Source organism: Galeopterus variegatus, unplaced genomic scaffold (genome assembly GCF_000696425.1).
Source record: "Galeopterus variegatus unplaced genomic scaffold, G_variegatus-3.0.2 Scaffold12285, whole genome shotgun sequence".
Lineage (NCBI taxonomy): Eukaryota > Metazoa > Chordata > Mammalia > Dermoptera > Cynocephalidae > Galeopterus > Galeopterus variegatus.
Window position 1 is genome coordinate 45,882 of NW_007738396.1, and position 14,192 is coordinate 60,073.

The following is a 14,192-nucleotide window of genomic DNA, read 5'->3' on the forward strand; positions in this document are numbered from 1 at the left end:
CATCTTGGGAAAATTATACACTTTTAATATTTAAAGATCAACATAATAGTAAATCCCTTTGAGAAAAGTTACATCTTCTAAGACATTCACAATTTTGTATTGACATGTTGAATTTTTGCCCATACTAGGTATATCCTATTCCTAAGGACTCATAGTACATCTACTTACACAGCTATTGATATTCAACTCTGTACCTCACAGATATGGACAATCCATAAGTTTCCATAAAAATGTTATTTGAAAGAAAAAAAAGACAACAGAGAGTGGAAAACATAGTCAGATGCATGGTAAAAACATCTTTCTTTCCTGATTACCATCTAACTTTTCCATCTGTCATAGAAACACATTTCAACCCAAATCTGAAACCATCAGCATGAAAGCTTTATTTTCTCTGTCTCCATCTGCCTCTGATTCCCTTTTAGTACCATTTTCACCCTGTGAGAAAGGCAGTTAGGGTGAAGTGAACCAGATTTTGTTTCACTGTTTTGCTATTGTATTTATTCCCACCCAAACACCCAATACTCAGTAGATAACACTGGATCTTCAATTAGTCAAAATAATGTAACGTTAACATTATTTTGATTTTATTTGGGGGATGGTGCTCAAATCCTTAACCAATTTTCAAAATGACATTCTTACAAAATCCCTAAAACCTTAACATTCTTCCTGGATTTCCATAATATCAAATGTCAGAGCATATCCAGACACTTCACCGCTCTTCCATTTACTGTACTCACACCGGCATTTTTTATTTTTTTCATGCACAAATCGTGTTTTTTTTTATAATATAATATCTTCAACAAAGTATCTCTTCTGACAAGAATGACCTCTTTTTCCATCATATTCTAAGTATTAATACCTTCTAATGTCAAATTCCAGGCAACACTCTCCGAGAAATCCTTGGTTATTCCAGAATATTCTAAGTATTAATACCTTTATCTTCAACAAAGTATCTCTTCTGACAAGAATGACCTCTTTTTCCATCATATTCTAAGTATTAATACCTTCTAATGTCAAATTCCAGGCAACACTCTCCGAGAAATCCTTGGTTATTCCAGATTTCACAGTTATACTGCTCTGATTTGCTTCCACCTTCATAGCTGCAAAATCATAATTATTCTACATAGTCTGGCATATTTATATTTTCATTTTCTTCTGCTGGGATTGTTTTATGTGAAAACAAGTAATTAATATTACTGTAATATTCCCCAAAGTGACAAAACTTCATTAGAATACATATATAAGGTGCCAATACAAATCCATCTTACGATTCTTAAAGGTGTAGGAAGTAGACTTCCACAATTTGTACTCTTATTCTCAAATTAATCAGATGTATACCACTGCACTGCTACTAAGATCAGATAGATGTTTCTATCCCCAAAATTTTATATTTCTCACTTCAGAGTTTTTCACCTAAGACTTAAAATATAACATTTAGATTAAGAACTCACCAGAAGCCAGATATCCTTTATAGCCTTATTTACTGAAGGCTCCTTTGATTCAAATAATAAAATTTTCAAACATTTTTTTCTGAAAAATAACTTTTTATAAAAATGGTTCCAGTTTATAATAAGCACCAGTATTTTCCTTCAAAGAATATGCTACTAAGGGTACAAAGAAATTACAATTTCTCTTATTGTACAATATAAACCATAGCATAAAGAGCCCCTTAACTGTGAGTCAGATCTAGACATTAAATTCAGGTACAACATTGTGTATTTTAAAACTAAGTGCATGACCATAGGGAATCATACCCTAGAGAATCTTGACTGGGGATTTACAAGTAGCTACAAATAAGACAATTTAAAGAAAGTCCCTTCTTTCTAACTTAGAGTATCATTAATTTTAAGTAATTTAATCATATGTTAAATTTGAAAATATTGTTTATCTGGGTTTAGAAAAATAGCAATAACAGTCAACCTACAACTTAATTCATTATGTATTCATTATAAATACAAAACTTCAAAATTCCCAAATGGAAAAATCACAGTAGTACTACAATAAACCAGACATAGTACAACTATTGAGTTTTGATGCTTTAGTTTCTCTTGTATTCCTAGTTTTCTACATCAGTTTTTTTTTTTGTAAAGAACTTACTCAACAACATTCTGCATATAGCCATGATATTGTGCCATTATCATTTAATATTTTATCTTCATATTTCCTTTTTTAACTAAAACTCATTTGGAAAACAAATTTACAGTGAGGCACTTGATAGGTTTATTGAATAATAAAGTGTATCAGTTTTCTGTTGCAGATATTCTATCTGAAATTCTATCAGGAAGTCTATAGGGATATACCCTTACAGATTTCTGTTACTGTGCATGTTTTAGACAAATTCTCCTAAATTATATTTCATGAAAAATTGTTTTAATTTAATATTTGAATTATACTTCCACTGTGTGTGATCAACAAGATGTCGAGATAACATGAAGATAACATGAAGAAAATGAAAGCTAAATTACAAGATGAAAGATAGCACTAAGTTATCTTTTTCAACCCAATGAAGATAGCTTCTCACAATTGTGTCTTCCATTTTTGCTGAAAGGAAGTCAAGCTGTAAGTCAAATTGCCACTTGGAGGGGTTACATGAATTTGTTTCTTTTGTTCTTTTTAAGGTAATTTTCTTTTTGATTTGTTCTGTTTTCTACACTTTTACTATCATGCTCCTTATTATATGTAATTTGATGTCCTCCTGAGTTTTGGAAAACTTTTACCAATCATTTCTTCAAATATTACTTTTTCTTTGTCATTTTTCCCACTGACTTCTGGGTATTCAATTAAACATTTTAGTCCAAGCCACAACTCTTTAAAAGAGTTATTGCATCAACATGTAACAGTAATGCTGATAAACCTATATAGACACTTTGTTTATGGCAATGTTGGGATTGCAGAGCAATGAGGTGGGGAGGGACTTGTTTTCTAGTAAACAGCATGTTGCAGTGGAATATTCTGATGGGTCAAAGTCAAGTGGTTAATTAGTGTTGGTGTTAATCTCAGCTCTACTGTCCTGGCTTTGACTAGCATTGATTACAGCTCTGCTATGCTTGGTTTGACTGAGAACATATGGGCTCAGTTTCCCATGTGTTCTCATTTCAGGACCAGGTAGAAGGGAGACTCACTACTGCTAATGTGCTGTTCTCCACTTGGAAGGCATAGCAGATGGGGAAAAAAATTAAAACCACACAGGATCATTTAAATCGTTTTCTATAGTTTGCAAGACTTTCACACACTTTCTATTATTCCAACCAATCACATGGGAATTATTCTCTTTCTGCCTAAAGGGAAGAATGACAAAGACAAGGAGAAAATTAACAGTGTTTTACAAATAAAACAATCTCTGATACAACCAAAATTCATGACACCCACAATTTTTTTTTTAATGTGAAGAACACAAAACATTCTTGAATATATATAGAAGATTAGATTTTTGACAAGAAGGTTAAATACAATCATAAACAATTACAAAACAAGTAGAAGAGGAATATAATTGACTAAGTTAAAATTCAGATTTACTGGGGCCGGCCCGGTGGCGCACTGCTACAGTGCGCCGCTTGGGAGCACGGCGGCGCTCCTGCCGAGGGTTCGGATCCCACATACAGACTGGCCGCTCACTGGCTGAGCGAGGTGCGGGCGCAACACTGAGGGTTGCGATCCCGTTGCCTGTCCCGGTCCGGTACGGGTGCGACACTGAGGGTTGCGATCCGTTGCCGGTCACAAAAAAAGACAAAAAGGAAAAAAAAAAATTCAGATTTATTCTTTATCAAAGGACTTTAAATAAGTAAAGAGTAAATGCAAGATGCAAATATGTATTCAAGTTATATTACACACAAAGGGATGACACTCATTATACACAATAAAATTTTAAATATATAAAAATAAAGACAAACAATTTAAGGGAAGGCTGGTAAAATGGCATATGAGGGCACTTTACAAAAGAAAAAACTCAATAAAATATAATGTGGCCTACCTCAACAATAATAAACATTTAAATTAAAGCTACAAGAAAATATTTTACATAAAGCACATGGGTATAAATCCTAAAATCTCATAATGCTAAGTGCTAATGAGGAAGAGGATAATAACTTAAGAATTAGCACACATTGCTCTTAGGAGTATAAACTGATGATAATTAGTTTCCTGCTAAGGAGAAGACTGACAGGAGGGATAAGTTCATTGTTAGTATTTGTCTTTGTATCACTCAGTAATGGAAGTAAGTATTGTTAGAAGTAACTTGAACTTTTTATGGGATTCACCGTGAATTCAACAAGATATAACAACTAAACTTTTATGAAGTTGTTACAACAAGCAAACGGAAAGGACATTCTTGGGGGGGAGGGGAGAGAGGGAGGAGGGAGGGAGGTGTTGGTGATGGGCCATAATAATCATATACATTGTATATTGACAAAATAAAAATTTAACGAAAAAAAAAATATATATATATTATTCATACTCAAAGGTAAGTGATATGTACAGATAGTGATAACAAAAATCACCTGCACAGTCGGTGGGACTGTAAATTACCACAACCACTATGGAAAAAAAGTAGGGAGGTTTCTCAAACAACTACAGATAGATCTTTCATACAATTCAGCAACCCCACTTCTGTGTATATACCCAGAGGAATGGAAATCATCATGTCGAAGGGATACCTGCACTCCCATGTTCAATCGCAGCTCTGTTTCCAATAGCCAAGACATGGACCCAACCTAAATGTCCATCGATGGATAATTGGATAAGGAAACTGTGGTATATGTACACCATTGAATACTATTCGGCCATAAAAAAGAATGAAATACCCCCATTTGCAACAACATGGATGGGCCTGGAGAAACTTATGTTGAGTGAAATAAACAAAGCACAGAGGGATAAATACTGCATGTACTAACTCATACATGGGAGCTAACAGAGAAAGAAGGAAGGAAAGAAAGTCCACAGTAGTGCATTGGTCTTGCAGAGGGGAGAACATTCCTTGGGCTACAAAGTTGGATGGGGGGGAATTGGGGATGGGGGAGTGGGAAGGAGGTTGGGGATAATAGGTTGGGGGACACGGGGTACAAAAGCAATTTCTGGTGGTGGGTATGCCTCCAGTGTGAATCTGGCACTCACATCATGCCATGAGGGGTTACAATCAGCATTGTATCTCATGAATATTCATAATACAATAAATTAATTAATTTCAAAAAATTTAAATTTAATAGTTATATATTAGTTATATATTCATCATCTGCTTGTTTAAAGTGAGATAATATTATTCATACTGCAAATTTAAATGTCCTCATTTCACTTGATATCTTTTCAATGTAAAACAAAATTTGTGTTTCATAGAATTTCTTGAATCAGAAGAGTTGTTGATGAACACTTGAATACAGATCCAGGACAGGTTGTCACCTATGTGTTTGTAGCACTTTTATTAAACACACTTAAGGCTAACCATACCACAAGTCATATTTCTCATAAGTCCCTAAATATAGACACCTTTTTCTTCTTTTTAATTTTATTTTATTTTGTCAATATACAATGTGGTTGATTATTGTGGCCCATTACTGAAAACTCCATCCCTCCTCCTTCTACCCCTCCCTACCAACAATGTCCTTTCTGCTTTCTTGTCATATCAACTTCAAGGAATTGTGACTGTTGTGTCTTCTTCCCTCCCCCAACCCCCCAGTTTTTTGGTATATTTATTTATTTATTTATGTCTAGCTCTCACAAATAAGTGACAATGTGATATTTCTCTTCCTGTGCCTGACTCGTTTCACTTAATTTAATTCTGTCGAGGTCCATCCATGTAGTTGCGAATGGCAGTATTTCATTCTTTTTTATAGCAGAGTAGCATTCTGTTGTGTAAATATACCACATTTTCCATATCCCCTCACCTGATGATGGACATTTGTTCTGGATCCAGCTCTTAGTTATTGTAAAGAGTGCTGCAATGAACTTTGGAGAACAGTTATACCTTCGACTTGATTTCCATTCCCAGCAGTGGCATAGCTGGGTCATATGGTAGATGTATCTGCAATTGTTTGAGGAACCTTTATTTTTCATACAGGCTACACCATTTTGCAGTCCCACCAACAATGTATGAGAGTTCCTTTCTGTCCGCAACCTCGCCAGCATTTATCATTCACAGTCTTTTGGATATTAGCCATCCTAAATGAGATGAGATGGTATCTCAGTGTGGTTTTGATTTGCATTTCCCAAATGCTGAGTGATGTTGAGCATTTTTACATGTGTCTGTTGGTAATTCATATATCTTCCTTCGAGAAATGCCTATTTAGCTCTTTTGCCCATTTTTTAATTCAGTTATTGTTTTTTTGTTGTGTTTCAGTTCCTTGTATATTCTGGATATTAATCCTTTTTCAGATGTATATTTTGCAAATATTTTCTCCCAATCTGTTGGTTGTCTTTTAACTCTGTTAATTGTTTCTTTTGCCATGCAGAAGATCTTTAGTTTGATATAATCCCATTTGTTTATTTTTCCTTTGGTTGCCCATGCTTTGGGGGTCATATTCATGAAGTCTGTACCCAGTCCTACTTCCTGAAGTGTTTTTCTATGTATGTTTTAAGAAGTTTTATTGTTTCAGTGTGAACATTTAATTCTTTAATCAATTTTGAGTTGCTTTAGTATATGGTGAGAGGTATGGGTCTAGTTTCATTCTCCTGCCTATGGATATCCAGTTATTCAAGCACCATTTGCTGAAGAGCCAGTCTCTTCCCCAGTGTATAGGCTTGGCACCTTTGTCAAAGATCAGATGGCTGTAGGCATGTGGGTTGATTTCTGTATTCTCTGTTCTATTCCACTGATCAGTGTGTCTGTGTTTATGCCAGAACCATGCTGTTTTGGTTATTATAGCTTTGTAGTGTAGTTTAAAGTGAGGTTGTTTTATGCCTCTGGCTTAATTTTTTTTGCTCATTATTGCTTTGGCTATTCATGGTCTTTTGTTATTCCATATAAATATCTGGATGTTTATTTTTTTCCATTTCTAAGAAAAATGTCATTGGAATTTTGATGGGGATTGCATTGAATTTTATATCACTTTGGGTTGTATGGACATTTTCACAATGTTGATTCTTCCAGTCCAAGAGCATGTGATATCTTTCCACTTTTTTGTTTCCTCTTTAATTTCTCTCAGCAGTTGTTTGTAGTTCTCATTATAAAGATTTTTCACATCCTGGGTTTACTCTATTACTAAGTATATTATTTTTTTTGGTGGCTATTCTAAATGGGCAAGCTCTCTTGATTTCTCTTTCTGCATGTTCACTATTGGAGAATAGAAGTGGTACTGATTTTTGTGTGTTGATTTTGTATCCTGCTACTGTGCTGAACTCATATATCACATCCAAGAGTTTTTTTGTAGATGCCTTAGGCTGTTCAATACATAGGATCATATCATCTGCAAACAGGGACAGCTTAAATTCATCTTTTCCAATCTGGATGCCCTTTATTTCTTTTTCTTCTCTGATTGCTCTGGATAGCACTTTTAACACTATGTTGAATAGGAGTGGTGAGAGTGGGCATCCCTGTGTAGTTCCTGTTCTTAAAGGAAAAGCTGTCAGATTTTCCACATTCAAAATGATATTTACATTAGGTTTTAAATTTATAGCTTTAATTATGTTGAGATACTTTCAATCTATACCTAACTTACAGAGAGTCTTTATCATGAATAAGTGTCGAATTTTATCCAATGTTTTTTTAGCATTGATAGAGATAATTACATGGTCCTTGTGATTGGTTTTATTGATATGGCGTAACACATTTATTGATTAGCATATATTGAACCAACCTTGCATCCCTGGGATGAATGCCACTTTATCATTGTGTACAATTTTGCATATGTGTTGCTGTATATTGTGAGCTAGTATTTTATTGAGTATTTTTGCATCTATATTCATCAAGGATATTGGCCTGTACTTTTCTTTTTTAGTTGTATCTTTATCTGGTTTTGGTATCAGGGTGATATTTGCTTCATAGAATGAGTTTGGGAGAATCACCTCTGTTTCAATCTTTTGGCATAATTTGTAGAGAACTGGTTTCAATTCCTCCAGTTTTTGTTTATGTGAAAAATATACTATTTGTCCTTCATTTTGAAAGGATCCCAATGTGGGGTAGAGTATTCTTTCTGTCTTTTAGTATTTTGAATATACCATCCCATTCCTTTCTGTCTTTTAGGGTTTGTGATGAAAAGTCTGAAGTTAGTCTGATTGTGGCTCCCTTATAGGTGATTTGATGCTTCTCTCTTGCAGCTTTTAAGATTATCTCTTTGTCTTTGAATTTTGCCAATTTGACTATAACATGTCTTAGAGAAGACCTTTTTGGGTTGAATACATTTGAGGATCTTTGAGCTTCCTGAATCTTAGGATCTGCGTTTTTTCCTATACCTGGGAAAATTTCTGCCACTATTTTGTTGAATATGTTTTCAATGCAATCTCCTTTTTCCTCCCCTTCTGGAATACCCATGACTCAGATATTTCAGCATGTAAAGTTGTTTGATATCTCTCTTAGATTTTCTTCAATGTTTTAAATTATTTTTTCTTTCTTTCTTTATTTTTTTTTTTGTCTGCCTGTTTTATTTCAAACAGCTCATCTTCAAGGTCAAAAGCTCTCTCTTCTGCTTCTGCAAGCAAGCTGGTTAAACTCTCTGTTGTGTTTTTTATTTCATTTAATGAGTTCTTCAGTTTGGCAAGCTCTTCTATATTCTTTTTCAGGGCATTGATTTCCTTGTCCATTTCTCCTTTCAAGTCCTGTATACTTTTCCTCATTTCATTGTGTTGTCTAGCTGAGTTTTCTTGTATCTCATTTAGTTTCCTTAGAATTATCATTCAAAATTCCTTCTCAGACATTTCAAGTGCTTCTTGTTCTATAGGATCTAGAGCTTGAGAGTTATTACCCTTTGGTTGTGTCCTTTCTTGATTTTTCATATTTCTGTTATCTTTCTTTGACATTTAGTCATTGTGGCAGGAAATTTCATGGTCCTGTGACTTGACACTATTGTCTGGCTAGGATCCTGCCAGGGCTGCCTATTTGGCACAGCTGCCACAGTGTCTGCTCGGTTGCCCACTGTTGCCTCAGGTGTGTGGTCACCTTGAGTCTTGGGCCTCTCTGGGGAGGCACCCCTCTGGTCATCACACCCTCGGCCCAGCTGTAGATGAAGTCAGGCAGTGGTTGTGAGGCCTATCTACTGGGTCACGCTCTGGTACAGCAGGGCACGTGGTCTCCACCATTCCTGGGCACCTTTGGCTGGGTGCCTCTCTGATCAGTGCACACTCAGCCGGGCTGGAGATAGAGTCAGGTGGCGGCAGCAAGGCCTACCTGCTGGGTCATGTGCTGGCACAGCAGTGTGCATGGTTTCCACAGAACATGGGCATCTCCAGCTGAGCGCCTCTCTGATCAGAGTGCACTGGTCCCCTGCCTTCTGACTAAGCACTTACAGAGACCCCTTGACACCTTGTCTTAATGCTGACTTTTTGGTTTTGTAAAGCAACAAGTGTCTTAATATTAGAAATTTCACATGATTAAGCCTAAATTAAAAGGATGATTTCTAGAAATGGATGTCAGACCCAGAGGTATGAAGTTGTAAATTTGAAAACATCTATTAACTGGTACAAAACTAAATTTGTCTGTAACAGTGGGCAGCCTGTCATCAAATCTACCACTTCTAATTGCGGGCACAGAGCATCAGCTATGTGCCACACATCCAATGACATGGGAGATTGGGTGGGCGTATTATGAAATTTATGAATTTGGTCTCATGTTTAAAAAAATTCTTTTCAGGAACCTATTATACTTTCACTGTGGTATAACCATGCAGGTTAAGAATTTTGGGATGCAATCCACAAGGCAGCTGGATTAAACATGATATCATTGAAGGTTCATGAACTTGGATTGGAGAAAGTACCCCAGGAAATGTTAGATCATGATCTGCCATATACAAATTAAGCACTCTTTCCACAGACTCTAAACCAAGATTGAAACAAGACATGAAGCAGTTGAAATTTAGAGATGTCTGACTATTTTCATTTCTTTTGTTGAGTCTTCATTATCAACATTTCTACTGTCCATTCCTTATATTAAAGCTCCTGTCCTCATATCTAATGATTACTCTTCAAACCAAGTCATTGAAACACACCACAGCACTAACCATCATAGTCAATTCTATATTTCAACGTTTATCTTAGGATATCCATTATTAGTATTGACTTTTCTTATCATTTCATTTCCTAATAAATATATTTCTAATTCTGGAGTTCAAAGATATAAAACAAAGCTGGTTTACTGTCTTTAACAGGATAGACATTCAAATATTTTAAGAGACTTCACATGGTCCGTTTGTTTTTTTCTTGGTAAATATTTTTGGTTTTATTTGTTTGTTTTATTACTTTCTCTTGCTACTTACTAAATGCAACAGTGGTTCTACTCAATATTGTTGGTGTAAAGTGATCAGCTTTCTTAAATCTTCTTTAAAGTTATATTTGTATGGAAATGTTATTTATGTGAATGTTCTGAAGATCATGGGACATATATAAAAGTCTGATGATCCTGGCGTGATGCTGTCAGTCATGATTCTGGTTGTTTTGTTAAAATAATTCTCTGTGCAATTGCAATAAGTAAATTTCCTTGTTAGTTGCTGAACTTTTATCAGGGTTTTAACCATTACTAGTCTAGGGGTTTTTATTTGTTTATTTTTTATGTGACAATTTTTGTTGTGGTTCTTTATCTAAAAGTGTTTTCAATCAATTTATGTGAAAGATTTTTAATACCCTTAAATAAAGTTTTCCAATAACTTTAACATCAGTGAACAAAACTAAAATATTCAGAATTCTAATGAAGAAATTAATGAGCTATTGAAACTGCTAGACATGATCAAAAAGAGAAGAAATTCATTACATGAGACTGAATAAGCATTGAAGGTAATTTTTTTATGACTTTTATTTAAAACATTGTTGGTACTTTACTTAAATGTTTCATTTTCTGGTTTAAGAAAACTTTTCTTCTGAAGCTATTTATTCTCTATAGAAATGTGGCAAAATATATTTTCATCAACCAAGGTAAAAATATTTATATTTGTCACATCTGAAACAACAAAATAATAATATGTTTATTCAGAGAGTATGTGATATAAATGTTGGAAATACAAGATAATCTACAAATAAATTATAAAATTAATAAGAGGTTTTCTTTTAGTTGTTAGAAGAAAAGAAATATAAAAATATGATCTATGAATATCTAAAAACACACATTTTACAATAAGCATGAAAGATAGGATTGAAAATTCCAAGCACTCACTAATTTATTTAATAAAAAATTTTTTAAAGCTTTAAAAAGAAAATATGGTAAAAACTATATTGTAAGACTTTTAGTAAATCTAAAAACACAGAAAGATACAGTAAGCTTATGGTTTAGAGGATTTGGTGATATAAATTTGCCACTTCTTCCCAATGTATAGATTGACTGTAATTCTTCCCTTAATCCAAACAGGGATGATGCTAAAATTAGTTTGGAGAAGTGAAGGCCCCAAAATATTTTATCACCATACAAGAAAAATATCAAATTTTCAGGGGTTGTTCTCCTGCATATCAGAGCTTATTATTTACAGGTGCTTCTGACTCTAAAATAAACATAAACATATATAAAGTCTACACATTCACCATACATATATGAACTCTTACTTTGTAAAAAATAAAACACTAAAGAAGTTACAAGGGAGTAACTTTTCAATAAATATTGTTGAGACAAATACCTTCATAAGATAAAATACAAAATAAGTCTATTCTCCTTTTACATCAAAAATCCATTCCAGGTTGATCTTAGAAATGAATGTAGAAATCAATGTAAAAAGACAAAGTAAAATCTAGGATATAAATCAAAAGAAAATAGAATATAACATAAAAGAAGAATGTATGGAATTTGGGACAAATAGCACACAAAATATTAAACTATTATTTTGGAGAAAAGAAATATTTACTAAACAGCGTATTAAAAGCACTTCCCTATATTAAGGGACACTTTGCTAAATTGTGCATCAAGTAAAATAAGGAAATCTGTACACCTAAGTACATTATCAAGACTGTGAATAGACACATCACAGTTGGGGAGGAAATATAGTGCATGGGTGATAAAATGGACTGTATATTCAGAGATTCAATTTATATGAATTTCAAATGGAGGCCCCATTAAAATTTATACTTATGGGCAATTTGTAAAGTGCTGATAACGTTCTGTCTTTTCTTTCCTGGAGAAAGTAACATAGAGGATTAGTATTCAAAAGTACTTATCTAAACAGTGTCACATTTCATGAAGTGAGTGTATCTGCTCCTGTGAGTGATTACATTGAGTGAGAAAGCACTTTGGTGTGAATTAACATCTTGACGGCCTCCTTCACATCTTTATTTCTAAGGCTGTAGATAAGAGGATTTAGCATAGGGATCACAACAGTGTAAAACAAAGTGGCTACTTTAATGAGGATCCATGAGCCCTTAGATTTGGGCACACAGTAGAGAACGAGAAGAATCCCATGGAAAATGGTGATGGCAGTCAGGTGGGAGGCACAGGTGGAGAAGGCTTTCCGAAAAACACCCTTAGAAGGTATCTTGATGATGGTGACAACTATGAAGACATACGAGGTGAGGATTATCAGGAGGCTACAAACCTCATTGAATGTGCAAATGACTAACATCACCATCAGGCTGAAGTGCGTGTCAGAGCAGGACACAGAGAGGAGGGCAGAAAACTCACAGCAATAGTGATTTATGGTAGATCCACAGTAGGATAGTTCCAAAAGGCAGTATGTGAGCGTCAAGGAACAGAGTGCACCCCATATGTAAGTTCCAGCTACGAGGAGAGCACAGAGCTTAGGAGACATAGCAACTGTGTAGAGCAGGGGGTTACAAACAGCCACAAACCGGTCATAGGCCATCGCTGCTAACATAAACACTTCTGTAATCACAAATGTGCAGCCAAAGAAAAATTGTGTCATGCAACTCAAGAAGGACACAGTCTTTGTTTTCACAACCAAGATCTCTAAGAGTTCAGGTGTAATTACTGAGGAATAACAGAGATCGAGGAAAGATAAATGACTGAGGAAAAAGTACATCGGGGTGTGGAGTTTGGGACTGACTCTGATGATCAAAATCATTCCCAAGTTTCCAAAGACAGCGACTGTGTAGATGGCCAAGAACAGCAGGAAGAGGGGCACCTTGAGTGGTGGGAACTCTGAGAAGCCCAACAGGACAAAAGTGGCTCCAGCACTGTCATTTCTCTCAGTCAGCATTGTCGTTCCTCTTGTACAAAAATCAGAGATTTCATCCTGAGCAGCCAGACATAACAGAGACAGTAGGAATGAGGGAATGGAAGTAGCTCCCAATGACTCACCATTCTCGTGTGGATTGTAAAATACAACGATTCCGGTTTTTGTTTATGTTTTTGGTTTGATTGTTTTTTGGGTTTTTTTTGCTTTTATTTTTCCCTATTTGAACCTCTCTTTGGCCACTTACTGGCTTCTTAAATATGGATTACTTTCTTTACCCTTCACTGACTCATTTCCCCATTTTTAAACAAGAAATGAGGCAACCTCCTAATGATCTTTTACAGATTATATACATATCTGTGCTTACTGAATGCTTACAAAATTTCTGACCCTGAGTAAAGATTAAACAATTATCATTTAATATATGAATTTCACTTACAGTTCAGTCATTGACAAGGAAAGCATAAGAGGAATCAAAGAATAACAGGAAAACACAACTTTGTTCGTGGCAATAGGACAGACTAAAACAGATGCATGTGCAGAGCCTGACACTGGGGATACTAAAAGTATGTTTCTATGCTGGAATTTCATTTTTTAAGACAGTGATGAGAACATTGTAGTAATGAGTTTCCTCAGTTAAACTGGTACTGAGCTGTCATTCCCAATTCCATATGACTATTTTAAAGTGTTAGCTTTTCTAGTAATAATGTAAAGGAAATATGAAGTGTTGCAGAGAAGGAAAAGGAAATGGTCTGAAAAACGATTACACAGTAGAGTGTTGGATATACTAATTACCCTGATTTGAGCATCACATATTGCACACAGGTATTGATATTCAACTCTGTACCCCATAGATATGGTCAATTAATAAGTTTCCAAAAAATGTTATTTAAAAGAAAAAAAAAACTAAATGAAAGACAAGAAGTGGAAAACATAATCAGAGGCATG

The 14,192-nt window shown here is 34.9% G+C and overlaps 1 protein-coding gene and 1 pseudogene across 1 annotated transcript; both read right to left on the minus strand.

Annotated features, from left to right (window-relative positions):
- Positions 1-1,098, minus strand: part of LOC103611039 — a 2,759-nt pseudogene extending 1,661 nt beyond the window's left edge.
- An 11,225-nt stretch (positions 1,099-12,323) lies between these two features.
- LOC103611038 (olfactory receptor 5D18-like) lies at positions 12,324-13,268 on the minus strand. Its single transcript, XM_008595081.1, has one exon. It carries the CDS (start codon positions 13,266-13,268, stop codon positions 12,324-12,326), a length of 945 nt encoding a protein of 314 aa, XP_008593303.1.
- Between the last annotated feature and the right edge of the window lie 924 nt (positions 13,269-14,192).